We start from the raw sequence: 23,178 nt of genomic DNA, 5'->3' as shown, positions 1-23,178 counted from the left end.
GCATATTGAAGCCAGATAGTTTCGGGAGCTGTACAATTGCAGGCAAGCTTAACCTTCTGAACCTCACGTTCCCCACTTGTAAAATGAGGATAATAGTACCACGCTTGCAGGGTTTTGGTAAAGATTAGAAGTAACATACATAAAGTGCATGCTCAGAAAAGGCACTTGATAGGTGATCGCCATTATTATTATACCCAAAACTTAGTCACTGTCTTTAAGGCCCAGATTAAATGCCATAAAAAGCATCTGTGTTGTCCTTTCTGTCTTAAACCTAAAAATACCTGATTACACCTATCACTTTTACAAAGCTCTTGTGATTAAGAATCCTGTCTTATATATCCTTATATCCTAGAATACCTTCTATTTATCATACAAATATAGCAAGCTTTTAATAAATGTTGGGTGAAAAAGACATGAATAAACCTCAAAGAATTAAATTTATTTTCTTGCATCCAATTACTTCGAAACATATTTTTTAAAGAATTTCCTATAAAGTCTTTTATCTGGAATTTCTGTGGGAATAAGACATTCTGTCTCAGAGATCATTCTGGCAGTTTACTGCTGAATGGTACATTCCAAATAGTTTATTTTTTTTAATGGAAAACTTTCTAAAACACTCCCAGCAGTCTTCAAAAGAACACTGAACAACGAAAATGACTTCTGTACCAATCACCCCACCACACTCCAGCACCACAAGGAATGCGTACGTATCACAGGTGCCCGGCAGATGTGGAAACGGCCCGTGTGCCTTTCTCTTGCATGCACTGCTGAATTATGCCCTCTCATGCACTGCGGTTCTGTGGATTGATAGGATATAAGACAGTCCTCACCCTTATTTGAACTGGTAAGCTTCAGATCCTCATGTATTCTATAAAACTGTTAGGGTTTTCAAAATTTTGTTTCCCCTTACTTTTGAGGCTGGAATCATACTGAATGGGTGAGGTCATCAAAAAGCCTGTCAACCGATAACCAAAATGGTGATGATGGGAGTACAAATAAAGTCATGAGCATGTGACTAACATTTACGAGGTTGATGGCACGGGGCTCAGTCAGCACACTGTAATAATGATCTCAACTGGCATAGTAAGTCGAAGACGTAGGTACTATTTCGATTACCATTTTACAGATGGAAAAACTGAAGTTCCGGGAGGTTAAGTGATTTGCTCTGGGCTGAGCAGTAGTGCGTGGTATCAGACAAACTGGAATCGCTGCACACCACCCTGCTGACTCCCACTTTTTATTCAGTGTTGCTCCCAATGGAATGATTTGAATAAGTGTGTTTGAGGAAGATAACCAAAACTTGACCCTTTAAACATCAGAGCAATTTATTTGAAATCTTTCTAACATGAATTGTATATAACCCTCATGTAATGAATGGAGTGTATAACATAAATTGTTCTTGCCTGGATGGATCTACACTGATGATCACTCATTATGCTACAGGAAGCTCAGGGATGGCCTCTGAGCCTATTGAGGGGAAGAGATCCTAAGTGGACCTTTTGCTGAACTCCCCTCAACTATGATTTGGGTTTGTTGAGTGGCATTCATCCCCATTTTATAGCAGCCCTGTTCCACGACTCCTTTTGGAGGGATGATGGAGCCTCTAGCTGAGCAAGTTCTCTGATGTTTAGTTATTTCTCCACCCCTTGATCTGTGGCCTTTGCTTCTTACCTCCCAGATTTCTTCGGACAGGACAAAGAGGAAATTAAAAAAAAAAAAAAATGTACATCAACTCTTTGATGTACAATGAAGCCAAACATTGTCTATACTTGAGAACAGGGTTAAATCATCTTATGAAAGGATAGCTTCTGTTGCTGCTGCTGCTGAATTTGGAGGACTTCTTTTGGGTGGGGTTATTGTTATTGCATAAACTAAAGACAGCAGAAATCTAATGGCAGTGATTAGGCATTAACATGAATAATAATTTCATTAGAAATACATTTTGAGTAAGCAAGAGTTTGTTCTTTGTAACTTCAGGCCAACAAAGGAATTGTATATATATGCTGAAACCAAATTCTTTTCTTCACAAGAATAGTAAGAGGAAGATGGTTAGAATATAACACAGCATGAAAGATTTGCATTAGATATAAAGGAGATTTCGTGAAAGTGAGTGGTGTTAAACATTGGAATGATTTATCAAAAGTTTTTTTTTTTAGTACAGTGATTCTATAAAAATTTTTTTAAATGACATTCAAACGAAACACATTTTTGCATTCATTTTGAAGAGCCAAAATAATTGTTAGCAAATATGGATATGTTTAAATTTGTAAAAGCAAAACTTTTCTTCTTCTACTTCAAGCCTACGTTAATATTCAAGAAGACAGACCCATTTCATTACCTAACGGAGCAAAGGCGGTTGTTTTAGCAATATGTTGAACTAATACTTCATCAAAAATATCTGAGAAATATGACCTCATACGGTGCGAAGATTAAGGTGCTTTCTGGCAACCCCTGCCCCCCAAAAGCAGGACTCTTGACTGCAGAAAACAAAGTTTTCTATGGGGAGCCACGAGGGCTGCCTTCTGTCCTATCAATCCACAAATTCTCAAATTACAGATCTGCTGTTGTTTTGTGACACATCTGCTTTGCAATGTAAAATAGTGTTTTCTTTAATAAGAATTCTTCAAAAAGCCCTTAGGCTCCTCGCCTTTGTTTGCACAGCCTGAGAGTTTTCATTTAAAGTTTTCACACTGTTTTTAAAATTCTCCATTTTTGTTTCTAAAATAGTTACGTGAAGTCCACAGACCTCTGTTTTGGCTTCACATTTTAGTTACATGGAAAAGGTGGAGAGAAACATGGGAGAGAAATTCTTAAGGTTTCAATAACTGAGATTACTCCAAATGACCACCTTGTTTTTCTCTTTCCTTTGCTGTCAAAAATGTAGGAGGAGGAAAGCTATTTATATAACCCCTGTCCCCAGAATGCAAATTCTACTATGAAATGAGTAAATTCACAGGTAAAATCTACTATTGTTTATTCTGGCAACTCTGGCAATCCAATACAGTGGAAAATTAGAATAGGTAATGAAATGATTACAGAAGCATATGAAATTCTTCTCTACGGATCATAACAAGATGGATACGATATTCTCTATGGTCCCTAAATGGGACCTGAACCCCAAATACAGCTCCTATTTTTCAATGTAAAGTATACAGCCTTCAATTTGCTTCCAAGTCCAACCTTCAACTCCTAAAGAAATACCATCCATTCATCTCTTCATTAAATTTGGATGATTTTTTTTTTTTGTGGTCTCCGCTGGAAACACATAAACGTGGTCTTTTAGAACAATTATGGGCAAGTATAATAAAAAAAATGTAAACTTTTTCACAATATAATGGGACTCAGAAGGTAAGCAAGTAATAAATACACACAAGTATCAGGACTTGACAGTCTCGAGCATTTATCTCTCTTCACCTTTACTCCACCCTTATGTTACTTGAAGCAGATGATAGCCACTTTGATATTCCCTACTCATGGTCCCTGAGGGAATTCCTTGAGCAGGCCTGATCTTTTTCAAGAATAGGAAATGCCGCTTTGTAATTCACTGTATTTCTACAATACACTCTTCTGTGATTCAATTTGTTGAGAGTAGGGATGATCTCGTTCTATGAAAATCATGAAGAGTCCCTCAATACCAAATCTTATAGGGGGCAGCTGGAAGAAGTGTGATGATAGGCTGATGCAGTCAACTCCATCCTAAACATCTAATGTGATGCAGCAGGCACTGCCCCTATGTAACACGAGTGTCACGCTATACAATTACTTGTAAGGGAAGAGAGTTCAGATAAATGAGACGTAAATACGAATAGAAAAAAGAAAAAAAAAAAGGATTCAGAAACACGTTCAGAAACACGAAATAATGGTCTAAGCCCACAGCTGTATCTCTGACGTATTCTTTCTATTCTGCTTCTTTAGGCCCATCTTCAATTTTACCATCAGAATTCTTTTTTAAATTTCTCATTCCTCTTCAGTATCCTCCTTTTTAAAACTTCTACCTTTTAAAAGTCGGCTTTCTAAAGTCTTGAGTCCTTTCTTTTATAACATTACCATGACATGGTCCCTTTTATTCGATATTTCTGTCAATTCACTTGTATAAATCATTTGTTCTTCAGTGGTCAGGGTCAAGTATCAGGGACCAGAACCTCGTTTTGGGGGACATGCAATATAGAAATAATGAATTAAAGAAAAAGAATTTGGGTTCTAAAATGGATTAAAAATGATTGATTTCTTGTTCCACCTTTACTATCTGTATGACTGTAGGCATAAAGTTATTTATTTACATTCTCTATGGCTAAGTTACTTCAAACTACAAATGGAAAATAGCTTTTAGAATTTTTGGAAGAATAAAATGCTAAAATACGCATAATAGGCTTAGCCACAATGCAGGGCTAAAATAAGAATCACTAAGGTTAACTGTTATGGTTAGCTCTACCTTCTAAAGATGACATTGCCAGAAAGCAAGTTACCAATTCTTCAGATGTTCTGATTTCATTAGACCAAGACTGACACAAAGGCCTGGCTATGTAAATCTCTTAGTTGTAGGAGGCCTTGCCTGTATGGCAGCTACCTGATTTAGAGAAGGAAAATACTGGCTTCTTCTAGCCAATGTCCAGCTCAGTTGGCGGCAGGATTGCTTCTTTTATTCTTTGCATCGCACATCCATGGAGTTCTACGTGAGATTTGCCTTCTTGATATATACAGTGAAATTTCCTTAGTTTTCAATCTAATCTATATCCTCTAACACAGAATTGGCTTTCCAGTCATGAGTCTCATGTCATCAAGTCTTGAGATCCTATTTATCTTCTGGCATGGTACAGGATGAATATTTCTACTCCCTCAAAATTCCTATGTTTAAATCCTACCCTGGTCCACAACATGATGGTATTAGGAGGTGAAGCCTTTGGGCATCACGAGGGTGACTCCTTCACTGATGGGATGAGTGCTTTTACAAAAGAGACTCCAGAGAGCTTCCTAGTTCCTTCTTCCATCATGTGAGAACACTGCACAAACACAGAAAACAGACCTTCAACAGACACCAAATCTACCAGGGCCTTAATCTTGGACTTGCCAGGCTCCAGAACTATGCGAAATAAATCCCTGTTTTTCATTAGCTACCCAGTCTATGGTATTCTGGTACAGCAGCCCATACAGGCTAAAGCATGGTATTAATATTGCAAAATTTGTTTTGTTGCCCACTGATCATCTGACAGGCCTGGATGTCTTCAATACCAAAGGGGGAGTGTATACACTCCCACCCTGACAGCAAAGGGAGATCTTGTCCATAAAAAGCCTCCATCAGGAAGATCTAAAAAAGATAGCTCACTGAAATATTCTCTGGTGACCTAAGCTTACAGATGTTAAAACTGCATATGAAGGTTCAGATGTTTACTATCTTCCTTTAGGTGAATACGGCTCGTGTACATCCTAGAGTAAGGCATGATGCTTAACTTCATTTGCTGTTATTTATCATTTCTGCCAAAAGTGGGTTACGCATTTCCCTACATTCTTAAACAGAATTTACTGGCTACCATTTAATCTCTTTTAATAAATCACAGTCATCCTTTTGATGTACAAGCCGTACAATCATGGAGAAATGTCTGCAGGGTTCTTCAATGTGCAGAGGTGCCTGCCCTGCCATAGAATGGCTTCAGGCTGCTACGCTTTTTCACTTCTCATATATTTTTTTAAATAGTTTATCTCTCTCCTCCCTTGTTGTCGAGCTGTCAGTCAGCTGTCACTTTTTACTGCTGTCAGTGAGCCTGCCTTTATCGCACCCCCAATTTGATGCTGCTAATCTGCTGTCAGCTGAGAAATCAGCTAATCAAGACCTCTGAAATTACATTCACAATAAGTGGTGGGCCAAGCATGGGATGGAGATTGTGAGATATGAGTTCCAGTTCTTGCTCTGTCCCTCTCTGGCTGTGTGGCTACCAGGAGACACTTAACTTCTCTGAACCTTGGTGCTTCCATCCATAAGGAGCAGGATCCGTGTGTGTGTGTGTGTGTGTGTGTGTGTATGTGTGTGTGTGTGAGAGAGAGAGAGAGAGAGAGAGAGACAGAGAGAGACAAAGAGGAAAGGAGAGAGATCTCAACCAGACTTGGAGCCTAACTTTCTCTGGCTGTCAGAAAGAACATAGGAAACTTTTTTGTGAGTTAACAGAAGGCAGGATAGGGGTACCACTGACCTTTTAACTGTCAAATTCAAGGATATGTTTTAGTCATCACTTTATTTAACCTTAGTCCTCTGAATTCAGTACTGACCCTCTCCTTAAAGTCTTCTTCCCTTTGCTCCAGAGGATAATTCTTTCAGTGTTGACCTTCTGACTCTTTTTTCTCCTCTCTTCAATCCTGGGCTGTTCTTCCACCAGCCCCTTAAGTGTTAAGAGTGCCAATAGCCAGTCTGAAGTTCAAAGCCAGGGTAATGATGAGAAACCAGCAAGAAGCCTGAGAAGTAGCAACCTGTGTGTCCTAGCAGTCAACTGAAGAATGTGTCATAGTGTATCAAACACTGCTGATATGTCAAGTAAGATGAGCGCTGAGAATTGACCACAGGATTTAGAGAGGCATGGAAGTCATTGGTAACCTCGACAAAAGCAATTTCAGTGGAGTAGCTATAAGAGAGAACAGTAGGAATAAAATTAGAAGCAAGTATAAACAACTCCTTCAGGAGGTTTCACTACTAACAGAAAGAAAGAAAACAGGCAGTTTCTGAAGGGAGAAGTGGAATCAAGAAAGGACTTTTTTTTTTTTAAGATGTAAAACTAATAACACGTCTCTTATGCTAACAGTAATGATCCAGAAGACAGGAGAACTGATGATGCAGAACAAAGGACACATTGCTAGGATAGTAGTCTTATGTATGCAAGAAGGATGAGCTCTGGCAAAAGTGGGGGCAAAACCCTTACACAGAAGCAACGTCCATTCGTCTTTATTAACAGGTGTGAATTGAGGCACCTGGGTGGCTCAGTTGGCTAAGCGTCCAACGTCAGCTTTGGTCACGATCTCACAGTTTGTGAGTTCAAGCCCCACATCGGGCTCTGTGCTGACAGCTCGGAGCCTGGAGTCTGTCTCGGATTCTGTGTCTCCCTCTTATTCTGCCCCTCCCTTACTCATGCACTGGCTCTCTCTCTCTCTCTCTCAAAAATAAATGACCATTAAAAAAACTAAAACACACACACACACACACACACACACACACACACACACACACATACACAACAGGTGCGAAGAAGGAGAATATGCACCCAGGAACACATGGATGGGCAGACGCGGCGGTGGCAGCATACATAAATTCTCTGACGATTGTTTCTATTTTCTCAGTCATGATCTGAGAATGAAGATAGGATATTTGGAATCAGCAGTTTACAAAGAAAGGAAAATGCATGATTAGTTATCTATAGGATGAGAAATGTGGTCTGTTTGCCAGGCAGCTCACAGGGACCATATGAACTGAGAGTAGACTAATAAGTATGTTCTTGGATGTTCTTCTAATCAAATTAAGGGAAAAGTACAAACAAATTGAGAGTATCTGCAAGACAGCAGGTATGATGACCAAATATGGAGGTTAAGCTCAAGGAAGAAGGAGGAAAATTGGCAGAAGAAAAGCATCTCAAAGTAAGGAACTGACCCCATCAATGGATGGTAGGGTCTTATGAGGCCCAAAGACTGAGTCAGGATGATAAAGAGAATAATAAATGAATCTCTCTATTTATATTAGACTGCTCCTTTGGCAGAATTTTTCTCTATTTTCATATGTTAATTAAGAGAGGGCAGAGAGGAAGTCAGTCCTTTATATTCAGGTGGCAATAAATGTTCTACGTTACATAACAATGGGAGTGGGTTAATTAATAAGATGAATTAGTCTTTACTAGGGGGGCTATTACATACCAGACACTATGCTAGGCATTTCACATATGCATTATTTCCTTTAGTCACTACACAATGCCTATGAGGTGATGACGTAAATGTAATAATCATAATCATTAAAGAACCTAGGCTCAGGGTCATTATACTTGCATAGGTTGCAGAGCTAGCAAGGGGCAGTCAAGACCCAAACACAATGTATGTATGTATGTCTACAGTGTTTAAGAGCTTTCCCATCCCCAGATGCTTAACACATATAACGATAGTTTCAAGAGATATTCTTTCTTGCTACTATTTTTCTGGTCTTTGAGAACGAGGCAGTGAGGGGCGAGCAGGGCAATAGGTAAGAGCTGTTGCCACAAAGCCAATCCTTCTGAAGTCCTATGTGACTGATGTGCTCTGAACTATAACTGTTATCAACTTTATAAATCCTCATATTTTTTGCTGAAATATGGCTCTTCCCTTTCTCTGATGAATATCCATTAGAGTATACACTATCATAGCACATTGTATTAATAATTTAATTGTATCTTCCACTTTGTTTTTACTTAAATTTATTTTTGCCATGACCAAAAAATATTTGTATAGGGACAGAGATAAGAGCATTTAAAAGTTTTTTCTTCTTCCATCATCTTGGTTATGTTGCCTTTGGAATTACTAAATATTTTTCAACATCTCAACAAAATAATACTCTTTTAAGACTGCAGGCATTAGAATGATTGTCATTCAGGCAAATAATCACTTACTTACACTATATGAGTTTGGGGTGGATAAAGCAAATTACCATTTGAAAATAATTCAAATAACACTCTGGGCTAAGACCTTGCTTATGAATGTTATCTTGGCCACAATATTTCTTAACCTTCTTCCATTTAGCTAGATTTATTTATGGTAATATAGTCCAAATTAATAAACTATTCAATTGCCACAGGTGTATTAAGTATATGATGTTGTAGGAATATATCAGATGCAAATGAATTTTAAAATACATTATTTATTTGGAATTCTATAGTGGTAATAATTAAGATGTAGTATAATTATGTACTCACTTAAAGATGTACATTTTGAATCTATATTATATGAAAAACTTAAAAATGTATCAAAAAATAAGGTTCATATTTTAAAAATGTGGACTAAAACATAAACTGTGTTTTAGCTCATCATAGATCCTAAAGTGTAACAATTATATTTTCCAAAAGTTGAAATTCTCTCATCCCACATATTATATATATAAATACACAAATACAACAACTATATATGCATATACATATTTATACATACACATGTGTAACTGAAAATCGAATTTGATCTTAGTGTCACTTAGCCTGATAGTTGTCAAAACTGCACACAAATGATTAAATGTTTTTGACATATGACCTTTGCTGATAGGAAGTATGACCAGTAAACATAAAACTGGATCAAAAGTCATAGGGTCTAAACTTTAATCCAGTGTGTGACAATAATCAGCAGTGTGAGTGCAAGCCAGTCTCCTGCTTCCCTGGGCCTCTGTTTTCGGAACTCCATAAAGTAAAAATTGGGCAAGGTTGTAGAACTTAAATTTTATGACTCACTAACTTGACTTGGTATTAGGCAGATTCTTCTTCAATGAAATATTAACTAGTAAAGTCCTCAAATAAATCAGCATTCTGAGTGCTGATGAGGACTACTGATCCCACAGCAAAATCTAAATCTAGAATACAGAAAATAATGCTGACCTCCTGCATAATGTGCAGACATTAAATTGTTTCCTGATTTCATTTCAGGGATGGGGAACAAACAGCTGTCCCTGAACTCTTTTTAAGGACATCGTCAGTTACAAACAGCAGCATCCCCAGCTAGGATGAGTCCCACTGAAGAAAACTTTCTGTTCACACGGGAGAAATATTCCTAGTGGTAATAAAAACCGTTTTGCTAGGTTTAATCAGAAGTGAAAAGGAATTTGAGAATGTTCCCTTTGAGCCACATCATCCACTGCTAATTCAGGGTGGGCCTAGCAACAGGGGTAATAAAAAATGTCCTTAGTAACAGAGAAAGAGAAATGGCAATTAAGTGTATTTGCAACCTAATATAGAAGACCTAACTCTTTATTAAGATAATATAAATAATAAAAAAAATGGAAAAAGGAAAAAAATAGAAGGAAATAGCATGGGAAATGAAAGTAACCCAAGCAGTGCAATTTAACACTGATTTACTTAGAACAGTTTGCTATATACATATAAGCCCATGGGCATAAGCTGAATGCAAAGGCTGAGAAACATGCTTAACAATGAATGACTTCTGCAACAAAACAACAAAGAAACAAAACAGTAAGTGTTAAAAAGCCAAAGCAGCTTGCTTTGGGACACCAATAAATAACAGAAAAGAAAGGACGAACTCAATATCAGAACTAACCATTCAGTTATAGGTTGGACACATGATTATTTAAAATGTAAATCACAGCATGGTGAAATAGAATTCGATTCTCCAATTAACCATGCTTACGCTGAAAAGTTAAAATTGGCAACAACACCACCAATTTCTATACATTTGGTGAATAAAGTATGATACAATATTGAAAACAGAGTCAAACATACTGACCTGCTCACATCAGGAAACCTGATGGGAAAGTAAATAACTTGGCACTTGGGTCTGATGATGCTTTCCAGATCCTTGGGTCTGTGATCAGGAATCAGCTTCATAAATTTTCCAATAGAGGTGAGAAATGACTCCATGTTAAAAACCGAGTTGAATACCACCACATCAGCCACCAGGCTGTAAAGGGAAAGGATAAATGCAAATGATGAACCCACACTCACTCACAGCTATTTTTCATAAGCCTAAGTCTTCTGTGTTAATCAGAGTTTATACTGTCCTTGGGCTTGCAAAGAACTCAGCACTTCCCATAGTATTTACTAAAATGCCTCTAATAGAGAATTAGTTTCATTAGCATTGTATCGTGGTAAGTTTGATTTCTGGCATCAGGAAAGAAAGGCAGGAGAGGAATCAAATAATTTATTGGGATCTTATGAGGCTCCAAACAAAGTTTATTTTTCTGCAATGCCAGGACTTTCTATAACATCAACAGTCAGTACAGCAGGACCTTTTCCTTTGTGGCCCAAATACCCACGTTGGGTTTCTATGTCAGTGATACACATCGTTTTACACCATACTACACTGAAGAGAACATCTGCCAATCCCTTTCACTACCTTCAAGGAGATGAGTTCAGATAAAGCTACTTCCCACAAGAGCATACCTTCAAACACATGGTTAAAGTCTATTTCGTGTTTAGTCCTTGCTTCAAGAAACCATTTGGTTTTTTAAAGCTCTGGAACTGTACAGGAAGAATTATATGGGATATCTCTACAAACAACTTATTTCACTATTATATTATATTTGGGGTGGCCAAAGAAGAAGGACCACAATACCATGGACCTTCATAAGTAAATGAAATAAATATAATTTTAGCTATTACTTTTGATGGATATATTGTGTTCCTCCCTTTAATATTTTTTAAATAAAAATAATCTAAAATACATTATTATAAGGAAATGTGAAAACAAATTTTAGGTGTCATAACTATGTCAGTAGTGTTCAAAACAGCCCATAACATTTTATTGAAAACCAATGAACACGAATGATAACCATGGGCAAGCTGGATAAAACCTGAATATGGAGTATGTTCCCTTTATGAGTCAAAAAACTGATTTAATAAATAATTGTTTTGATTTAAGCAAAGATTTTTGCCTTAGGCAATGATTTAGGGTCTCGATGTCATGGGATCTCAGCAAAATGCATACAAACATTTTAGTGAGAAGCTATATAAGTTCAAACAACAGTTAATTTTATTTCACCCTAAAAATGACAGATCAAGAAAACTAAAAGGTCCGCAAGACGGCAAAACACAAATGAATAAGCAGAGCTTATAGAATAGGAATACCAAAGCAAATCCTTCGTTTACTGAGGACAGCCAAAGTTCCTATTATTAATACACAGCGGAACAAAAAACCTACAAAAGGAATGTTGAACTGCCACCTTTATGCCTCCCCTGCAAAACTGCTTTTCCATACAAGTTTTGTTTTTTTTTTTTTTTAGTTGCAACCTAGTGGAAATTTGGGGGTAGGGGTGATAACAGCATGGATAACACAAAAGAATGTCACAGAAGTGCTGACACAACACCAAGCAATAAGGAAGCCAATATAATAATATACCAAAAGTTGAAGGATGTTTTACAGCTAGTCTGTTTTCACCATATGTCACATATTGTAATAGCGACCCACAGGTCATAATATACTGTTATGACATGTGTTCATAAGTCAGAGGGCTAGTGAAACCTCTATTTAAGGTGAGTGCTTATGTCAGTCACCTCTAAAGTCCTTAACTGCCACACGGTCAAGAAAGAAATCCGACAGTGCCAACAAAAGCAGAAGTCAGCAAGAAAACTAAAGAAACATTTGAGGAAGCAAGAGTCATACTTTTCGAAGAGAATCTGAAACAGGACTGCTTCCTGACACTCTTATTTTTCCTCTGGACAACTGTGAACCATTTTTTTCTCATTAAGAGGCCAACCGATGATCGAGTCCCCTTCTTTCTCTCCGAGCTTGTTGATCGGTTTACCCTCTTAAGAAGAGCAATGCTGGAAAATCATGTTGGAACCCTTATAGTCTCATTCCTTTCGACCAAACACAATCTTTTATAAAACAGAGAGATGAGGGGTAGTGAGCTGAAATTTTTTATAGACATCTGTCCTCCTAGGGCATGCAACCTAACTACTTACATTCCTAAAAACCCAGTCTCAGCTAAATTAAATATCCAAGACGGTCTACAGAAATATTCTTTTCATGCATTTTCTCTCTGATATGAGTGGGTGTAACTTCCATTAACTTTAAAGCCACCCATAAAGGGAAAAATAGACTTAATTTTTTTCCCCAGTTATTTCTCAGGGATAATAAACACACACTATCTGAGGAAAAGAATGATGCTAATTCAAGAAATCAAAAGAATATTACAAATGTTTTCCATATTGATAAGGCACAGAATGATTTTATTTTTGTTTTTAAAACATATTTCCCTTCTCTGTTTCAAGATAAAATAAAGTATTTTAATTTTATTATGAAATTTCAACACGGTTGCTTTTTTTATGAGACATTTGACGTGAAGCAGTTCCACTCTATTTTGATAGCACTGCCACTTCACAATTGAAGCAGCTTGTAAAAATGATTGCAGGAAAACATTTACGAAATGCTCGAAACACGGAAATATTACCATAGAGTTGTTTTTCTATGTCAACTAAACTATGGAATATGCTGTAGGAGTTGGGAGTCTGTTTAAACACATCATGAATCCCAATTGCTAAGAACTATTAAAAAAGGTAGGATGTACCCTATCACTGCCAAATTGATTCTATTTGATTGTTGCAGTTATGTGAATAGGATACACCAGCAAAGCCATTTCAGACTTGTTATTAACTTCTTTCATTAACTAAGCTTCAAGAGATACACTTTGTGGAAGTAACAACAGAGAAGGACCATCACCTTTGAAATGTCATGGTATTTTAAGGCTGTGCGATTTCAGAAGACTCAATGAGGGGGAAAAAAAAAACAAAAAAAAACAACCACCTAAAGATTCATTTCCCATAGTTTTCTCTTACAAACAGTTAAAAAAAAAAAAAAAAAAAAGACAAAAACCCCTTGGTCTATTACTTATTCCTCTATAAATTTCTATTTTGATTTCAGCTGGATATATTGAAAGTGGTTGGTAAATGAGAATGGATGAGAATTGACTAACTGCTCTTTTCTAAAAGTACCCCTTCTACAATACAGGATGGAACCAAGGGGTAAAGATGGTGCCTTGTGGACACTTTGATTCTATTTTGAATGTTGTAGAAAATAGATAACTAGTTCAACATACATCATTAGATTGTTACATATGTGTATTTTATAAGAGGGTTAGCTGTGTGTGTATATATATATATATACGTACATGTATACGTATATATATATATACAGCAAAGGCACAAGCAATTACTACTACCATGGAAGGTATGTTTACACTTATGCACCTATTCCAAGATGTTTTCTAAATAAGTGTACAGTAGGTCTTCAGATTTAAAAGCGAAATCTTTTAGCAAAGGACTAAATATAATGATACAATCTATACCTACCATGAGAGAATTTGGTTGTATCCATACTGAAAATCCCTCTCCTGACATTTCTTGACAGGATATACCAATTGGTTCTCATGGAAGTACAGAATCTTTTTCAACTTCCCAAGGTCAGGCCGAAGGGCAGTCAGTTCAGTCAGGTTCAGCACTGAGCTTGCAAAGAGGATCCTAGGAAACAAGGAGATTAAAGTTTACTGTCCCAAGTATGTGTGAAGTGGTCATCCTTCGCCTTCCTCCCCCTTTCCCTCTTCCTACCCCCCCAAAAACATATCCCCTATAGGGACACATCAATAGTTAAGCCTTAATACCATGTAGCAGCATTCTAAGTTTTGATCTCTTAAAAAGCAGCTGCTAAGAACTATAAAAGCCCTGAATCTCATTGGTCTTCTCAGCTCAGTTACTGAGAGATGCAAAAAAAAAAAAAAAAAAAAAAAGCCGGATGGATTTTATTGAAAAAGGCAAGAAAAGCTCTATCTGAAGGACAAATGGAACAAAGATAAGGCTGACTGGGGAATACTTTGCTTGCCAGTTTCATTACACTTTACTTCTTTATGCAACCAACTACTGAAATTCAATATACGAGCAGGAATGGCACATGTTCATGTTATGACATAAACCCTTTTGATTTATGCAACAGACTTATTGAGTGTGATCTTTTTCTCTTGGCATGTTTTCTCACTGTCCCTATCTGCCACCTCTCCCTTTTTCTCAACTGTTGGGCAATATTTGTGGTTTTCTTATTTTTATTTTATTTTATTTTTTATTTTCCATTACTGGACTGCTAATGGCACCATATGTATAATCCAGCAACGTATGATCTATAAAACTCCTTATATAAAAAATAAATATAAAAAAGAAGAAGAAAGCTGATTCCTTATCTTTGGGAAAAAAAGGAACTGAAAGCTTACCTATTATGTTTATAAATGAAACAGTGTCCATTTACTTATTCATTCCACAAACGTTTACTAAATGCCTAATGTGGGCCAGAGTCTAACCGGGAAGAAGAGAGAAGATGAACCAAGACAGCCCATCAGGATAAACGCTACCTGCACTTGTGACATAAACAAAGAATTAACAGAAAGAAACCCGAAAGGAGTAATATCGCTCTAGGACAACCTCAAAACGTTTCCCTAACGAGGTGCCTACCACATATGGACACAAAAGAGGAACAAATTACAGTCCCTGAACAGCTGAGGACACTTAGATGGCACAATTTTGATAGAATGCCACCTTTACAACATAATGTAGCATCACTTGACCCTTACAGCTTTAGTTCCATTCTACATAATGAGGTTCAACAAGGTTAAGAGTTTTGCATTTACTGGTAGAAAGTGGCACTGGTAGATTGACGCTGGTACAAAGTGGCAAAGCAGAGACTCCTGGTCTTTGAAAGCCTGAAGCACCTTTCATTATGCCACGGATATGAACTGGCTGTGGACCACTTAAACACTGCAAATGATTCTTTGTGTACTTAATAAATACAAAATATCATACTTGTTATTACCATGATTACAACCACTATAAATTTTCCCTTGCAGATAAGTCAAATGGCTAACTTCAGGTGTTTATATGATTTTCACACAGGAAGAATGATGACATGATAAGTGCATATATCATAAGTAGGAATTCAGGTGTCTTCTTCATGGACTAAAAAAGGCACATAAAGACCAAAAGGCCGTGATCTCTCTCTAAAGCCACATGGCTGTATTAATATCATGGTTTAATGCTTTAAAGTAAAAAAACCTTATAAAGGAGATGTATTTATATTTTTAACTGTCTATTTGTATTCAACTAAAGCACACAGAAAAATGGTGATCAAAAAAATGTCTTATTTTGTCCAAAAATATTCCCACCACCACCACCACCACCACCAAGTATAAGCCTCTCTAAAACTTAAATGGAAAATTCTGAAATATGAAGATACTTGCTCATCTACAAATCCGATCCTTAGTAGAGAAAACAATAAAATATTAATCTCAATCAATCAATATTTTCCTTAAAATAAAATGGACGGTGACTTGTGGGTCTAATTATTGAGTAACACCCCCTCCTCTACCTCCATACAGTACTACTGCAAGCAATGACTCATTCTTAATCATAAGACCTGAGCAAGCTCAATGTTTTTCACACAGAAGGCCGAAAATTCATTACATGCAGCCCCCACATGACTAACTAACTGCAAAAAAACAACAAAAAAAAAATGGTACCTTAATGGAGAAATTTGGTAGACATCAATTTACCCAGGTGATCAAACTTAATATAAATAGTAACAGGACACGTGATGTGTATTTCCCAGTATGATACACTGACAAAGACACAAATCACCAATGTAGTTCTCCTGCCACAAGTGCCCGATCTGAACTTGGTCATGAGGAAACAATATTTGCAGACAAATATTCTGCAAAATAACTGGGCTCAATCTCCAAAAATGTCAATGTCCTAAAGAAAAATAAAATCTAGATTAAAGGAAAACAAAGAGACACTGAAACAAAATACAATGTGTCATTCTTCACTGGATACTAGATGAGGAAAAAATAGTTATAAAGGACATTATAAGGATAATAGGGAAACTCTGAATATGGATTCCATATAAGACCATAAATTTGAATCAATCTTAAATTTCTTAAGTATACTAATTTTATTACGGTCATGTAGGAGAATAACCTTATTCTTTGAAGACACATACTGAATTATTTACATGTGAAGGGTCATGATGTCTACAACTAATTCTTACATGGTTCAAACAAAAGGCTACTAATAACAATAAATATTCATAAGTATATATTTGCATAGACAGATACTTAAAAATGTGTAAAATGTTAACAATTGATTAATCTAAATGAATGGTATATTGTAATTTCATCGACCTAGTCTTCAAAGTTTTATCTAGTTATATATTTATATAATTACAAACTTGAGGGAATATGCATTAAATGGCAGTGAGTAGAAGGGAAAAATACATTTCATAAGTAAAAAAACCCTCTCATCATATATGTATTTCTAATCATAATCCAATTGTTAATTTCCTGCATGAGAATTATGCTCAGGATGGCCCATCTGCAGCAAAAGTTTAGCCAAGGTGAGCCTTGCACTCTGCTCCTACCATACATCTCTCCTCTCCTTACCCTACTTACTAGCTAATCCATAATCAAGGAATCCAGATCTAAAGTTGAGCGTTCTAAATAAAGCCTCCCAAATGAAAGAATGTAATACATTCAGAAGTGAGGTGGCAGTGATTTTCAGAATATTAACCATTTGGGTCTGCCCACACCAACACTTCCTTCAGTTTGTTCAGTCATTAACAGGAAAATCATTTCCCTTGTATAACTAATCTTGAAATAGCCCTACTTCTAAATTGTGGAAATTATCTCTGTCAGGAAACAGAGATTCTGTTTGCTTTTCATTTGTAAAATAGTAGTTAAAGTGGACAACAAGCAATTCGTCAAATATCTGAGTTAGTGACACCCAAAAAGAAGTAACGAATATGCTCACAAAATGCAGGTAAGATTCATAGGCAATTTTTACTTTGTCCCCTTTGACCAATTAAAAAATAAAGTTAATAATGATACAATGAATGACATCACTCAATCAGCAGTCAACCCCTAGGCTTCCAATGTTCATCTTGCCACAGGTATTACTTAAGCAATAAATCCTAACAAGGTGAGCTTTATCATCCTACACTGTGTCTCCAACAGGAAAGGGCACGAGGTGATAGCAAAAAGCACTAGGAACAAGATAATTCCTGACAGCTGCTGCTTGAGCACAAGTTAAATTGAACAGTTTATCTCAGCATGAAGATGTTATAAGGTTTTATGTTTAATATTTTTAAATTAACATAAAAACCAGAGAAAGCAGTTGTGCAATCTCTTGCAAACATGACATACTACAATCACTGTATAAGCTGGATTAGGACTTATTACCATGCTACTACAGAATTAAGCTGTTTTTAGACCACCAAAGAGCTTTAAATTGCAACTTTTGTCTCTGTAAGAGAAACCTATATTTAAAATGTCTGCTAAATTCAAATTAACGGCTACATCATTAGCTTATACCATCTCACCAAAAGTATAAGTAAGCTGCTATTATAATCCTCTAACCAAAATGGCTCCGTGCTGCAAGCACATCAACACCGTTCTATGTATTTGGGATTGTATCCATATACATGTTTCGATTGTTTCCAATGCACATTACATGTACAATCTGAGTCATATTTGCTTAAGGAATCCAAAATAATTCAACTTAATGAAATTCAAGGTTAGAGGTTTTATGTTTTCTGACTCAGTTTGAATAAACCAGTTATTTGCCTTTTACTGTATTCTCTTAATATGTAAAAAGAGATGCTGAAATACACCTAAGCCCTATAGGAGTGCGATGGCTATTTATCAAAATGGATACTTTTATATCTTCAATGGTATGGAAGGGCGGCAAAATGAGAAAAGAAGACAGGCATTCAAGATTCCAACCACCACCACATGCATTCTAGTAATAATACTTCATGAACCAGGTTATCGCAGTCTTTCTCCATGGAATCTTTTCAATGGCCCCTTCTATCCCCCCAAACCATTTAGCACATTTATCACATGATGGGATATACTACACAATTTAACACAGGTACAGATACCAGTAATTATGTAATTCCTTGCAGGGCTTCAGGAAGCCTTTGACAAAGGAGTAAATTCCATTCGTCCAGTTGTGTCTCTTGCTCAGCACGTAAATTCCTTGTCTAGATTTACCTTGCTTAGCCTCATTGCCAAACTTTGTTCTTTTGTTGTTTATCTTGATTCCTGTTCCTTGATAAAGACTCTCTAGGACTGTGATATAGTGTGTTCTGTGATGATGGCAATGGCTTCTATCTGTAGTGTCCGATATAGTAGCAACTAGCTACATATGGCTACGGAGCACTCGAAATGTAGCTACTGCAACTGAGGAACACAATTTTAAGTTGACTTTAACTTGCTTCATTTAAGCTTGTTATGTTCAATATTATTTCTGAAACGTATGAATTTTCACAGATTTCATGACACAGTGGGTCAGAATACCTACAACCAGGACATGACTCTTATACTCACATATTTCTAAAGCTTAAACATCTTCTTGTATAATCTCTTGTATTTCTATGACAACTGTTTGTGTATTTCATGAGATGTCTTATTACTTTTTAATATCAGGAAACTTTACACTGACTACTGTATGGAAAACAGACTGCAAGGAATCACTTCGAAGATGGGAGAACAGTAGGGGGAATAGAAAAGAAGTGAGAAGGGGCCTGTATCAGGATTTGCTGATGAAGCGGGTGTAAGAATTGAAAGAGAGGAGAGCTTTCATTTCCTTCACTTTGTCACTTCCAAAGCGTAGTGATAGTGTTTTAATACAATAGGAGCTTAATAACACATACATGCATAAATGAAAATTATTCCCAAACCCTTCAAAAGTCTTTGGCTTAAATATATATTTCTTTAATTTGTAAAACCTGTGTAGAATGATAACCGAGTTCTAATATTCATTAATCGTTGATATGCAAAATTCATTTCAACACACTATGCTTTAGTTGTCAGCTACTTCATCTTAATTAGACCGTTTCTACTGCACGTTTAAATGCTATGGATTTTCAAAAACCTTCAAGAACATGCATAGCAAGATGTTTCCATTTGCTAAAACAATTAGAAATAAATACAAGATAGAAGTCTTATCTAAAGGAAAAGTAAATGTAGTCATTTAAGTTCTTGTGAGGGGTAAGTTACAGGCTGTTAAATAAAGTATCCCGTTTCCCAAAAGCTGTCCCATAGGACAGCATGAAGGAATCAGTCGGTTTTGCTTTCCCCCCCCCACCATGTAATGTTCCTTTCCTGTGCTTATCATGATGGCCAAGGGAACACTGTGCAAAGAACACTTGTCCAGAAGGCAGGGAATCAAAGTCTGTAGGTGGGACATGCCACTGAACAATACCCCCAAGTGGTTTCTTAATACCTAGCCACTCCACAGTCATCAGCACTCTGACCTGCCTTACAGTCACCTAAGGAGGAGACAGATTGTATACATACATGAGGGTTTTTTTTAGCTAAAGGTGCCACTTAAATTCAGTGTCCCTTAAATTACTCAAGCTACCTCTCCAGTCTTTTAATTCTTGGTATCATGTCTAATTCATAAAAGATACCCAGTAATTATGTTGACAACAAGAAAGGAAGAAACAGCAAGGGTGGGTGGGTCTACTATTGAAAATATTATAAATAAATTGGGATTTTTACTGTGTACACAAATATTTTAGGAATGTTAAGAATCTATTAAGAGTATTCTTGTAAGACACAAGGGAATCTGAGCCACTCACAACATTTATATCTGTTTTAGACAATCTATCAATTAGTCAACAAACCAGAACACTGTTAAAGTCTCGACAAACTAATAAGTACAATATAGGTAGTATTCCTGTTCCAAAAGAGCTGACACTAACACTGGCAAAATAAGCCATAAACAGGAAACGTTAAATAACAACAAAAAAGATAAGTAACAGCTCTGTTCTGTGTAAGAAATGTCAGAAAGCACTGAAAGACTGATTGTGAATGAAGGGAGAGGCACTAAGGGCTGAGTTCAGAGGAGGAAGTGAAAACAAAGAGCAGTGGAAGACCAGGAAGGATAAAGTTTATTGAGGGTATTGAGGGAGGCACGGGTCCTGAGATCTTGGCTCTGGAAGTATCAGGGCTAGCTATTTGAGTTCAGCCCGAGAAGAGGGACAGTTGCTTAAAGTTTAGGGTTTGAAAAAAAGTGAGTAGTCAAATAAAAGGAAAAGTGGTCTTCCATCAGACCTAGAGGCACCCACGTGTAGCATAAGAAGTTTGCCAAGTCCACCCCATCTGTTAACAGTATGAGGATCCACTGTAACCTTATAATTATATTAACAATGTTTTATTTCTTCTTATTATCCTTGAGTTGTAAATGCTCGTTGGCTGAGAAAAATGATAGTAAAATGAGAGGATAAGGAATCAAAGTTTCACCATCACTACCACTCTCCAAATAAGGGAGGTTGTTCTATCTATATCCAAAGATAAAATCAATTTGTTTAAAACATGGCTCTCCAACAGCCATGTGATCATATTCTAAAGGAAGACAAGGAACCACATATTATGCAGGGTTTTACATATACTGGCTAATTTAATCATCATCCTAAGAGATTTGTCTTACTATTTCCATTTTACTGATTAGGAAATTAAAGGATGAGAAGTATTGTTAAAAGCTAAGGCAACAGTGGTTACTAGGGGGCAAAGATGAGTTTCAAATCCAAGTTGAGCTGGACCCAAAGCCTCTATGTTTTTCAGTTATTCCACACTGATTTTGAATCGTCTAGGATTAGAATGTGACTCAATGGTTCTCAGTACTTCTCATTATTGTCTGTGTTTGAGCAATACAAGAACACAAATGGTATAAAGAAGAACTGTACTAACCTGAATAGCTTCATTTCATTTCTTCATTCATCACATATTTCCTGAGTGATTATACTGTTAGACAAACTGTGGAAAGCTAATGACCATCAGTGAAGGATCTCCCGAAGAGATGCAATCAAGGTGGCCACCCTACATCACACAAAGGAGTCAGCCTACTAAAATAACAAGTATTTGTTAGGCACTGGGACAGACAGAAGCAGCTGATATCAAAAGCAATGAAGATAACAGAAATATCTGATTTGGTTACTGGAGGGACAGGCTAAGGGTAACTCTAAAGCTGCTAGCTTGTGCAGATCGATAGTGGTGACATTCCTTAACACAAGAGGAGAAACAATTCAGTGGCTGGAATAGAGAAGAAATGAAGGGATGGTTTCTACAACTGTGGAATATAAGTGGAGTGTCCAGTAGGTAACTAAAGATAACAAATAATAATGAAAGAAATTGCATTGCAGATTTAATTAAATGAAAGCACTTGGTCACCAACTGTGTCTGTTAAAAATGTGGGCTCTTGGTTTGTTACACAATTTTACATATCTGTTCTACGTGTTTTTCTAATATTTCATATGTTATCTTGTTTTCTCCCATTGAAGTATATATTCCTTGATAAGATAAATTAGATCCGCTGTTCTTTTCTTTAGTACCCTATAGTTTCCCTAACATGAGACTTACCACTCTGGGTTTTAAGTTTTCTCAGGACATGCCCTATATTTTCCTTGTTCCTTATCCTATCAGGTGCTCAAAAAACATTTTCAAAAAAGTGACTAAATAAATACATTAATTAATAAATGAATCAGTCATTTATGACCTCAATGACACTGAGAAAACCAAACTGGTTGATTCTCTCCATATAGTCAAGTGTTCAATATGATATTTACTCCTACCATTAAAAAAACAAGTTGGAAAGTATGTCATGTCCCCAAAAGAAAGAACTTACCTTCTTACTTGAGCACCCAACACAATTCTAGCACCCAACACATTATTTGATGTCATTTTTGATTGAGCCCATTCCTATTCTTTGGGTCCCTAATAATATGTCAGGCACTGTTCTCTGCTTCACCATCCTAATATATCAAGAACCCACGATACAATCCAAAGGAAAGGAACTCTTGGGGAAAGGCAGGTGTCAGCCTGGTAGAAAGATCAGGAATGTATGATATGACGATAAAAATTTCTTTTTTGTTTTTTTTTTTTCTTTTTTTTATTTTTTATTTTTTAATATATGAAATTTATTGTCAAATTGGTTTCCATACAACACCCAGTGCTCATCCCAAAAGGTGCCCTCCTCAATACCCATCACCCACCCTGCCCTCCCTCCCACCCCCCATCAACCCTCAGTTTGTTCTCAGTTTTTAACAGTCTCTTATGCTTTGGCTCTCTCCCACTCTAACCTCTTTTTATTTTTATTTTTTATTTTTTTTCCTTCCCCTCCCCCATGGGTTTCTGTTATGTTTCTCAGGATCCACATAAGAGTGAAACCATATGGTATCTGTCTTTCTCTGTATGGCTTATTTCACTTAGCATCACACTCTCCAGTTCCATCCATGTTGCTACAAAAGGCCATATTTCATTTTTTCTCATTGCCACGTAGTATTCCATTGTGTATATAAACCACAATTTCTTTATCCATTCATCAGTTGATGGACATTTAGGCTCTTTCCATAATTTGGCTATTGTTGAGAGTGCCGCTATAAACATTGGGGTACAGGTGCCCCTATGCATCAATACTCCTGTATCCCTTG

General features: G+C 36.7%; 1 protein-coding gene across 19 annotated transcripts in view; it reads right to left on the bottom strand.

Moving 5' to 3' along the window:
* QTMAN (queuosine-tRNA mannosyltransferase) overlaps positions 1–23,178 on the bottom strand; it is a 397,197-nt gene that overhangs the window by 184,896 nt on the left and 189,123 nt on the right. For 18 of the 19 annotated variants that reach the window (XM_078451326.2, XM_078451320.2, XM_078451322.2 and 15 more), the window contains 2 exons: positions 14,004–14,171; positions 10,441–10,614 (listed from right to left, as the gene is read on the bottom strand). In XM_078451326.2, the coding sequence (XP_078307452.2) occupies positions 10,441–10,574 (134 nt within the window). In that variant the 5' untranslated portion in view covers positions 10,575–10,614; positions 14,004–14,171. Of the gene's footprint in view, positions 1–10,440; positions 10,615–14,003; positions 14,172–16,210; positions 16,304–23,178 lie in introns of those variants that run through there. The other variant, XM_078451328.2, reaches the window with a different exon arrangement.

Source organism: Panthera onca, chromosome C1 (assembly GCF_046562875.1).
Source record: "Panthera onca isolate mPanOnc1 chromosome C1, mPanOnc1 haplotype 2, whole genome shotgun sequence".
Lineage (NCBI taxonomy): Eukaryota > Metazoa > Chordata > Mammalia > Carnivora > Felidae > Panthera > Panthera onca.
Note: the sequence above shows the minus strand (reverse complement) of the source record. Positions and strands in the feature narration are given on the sequence as shown.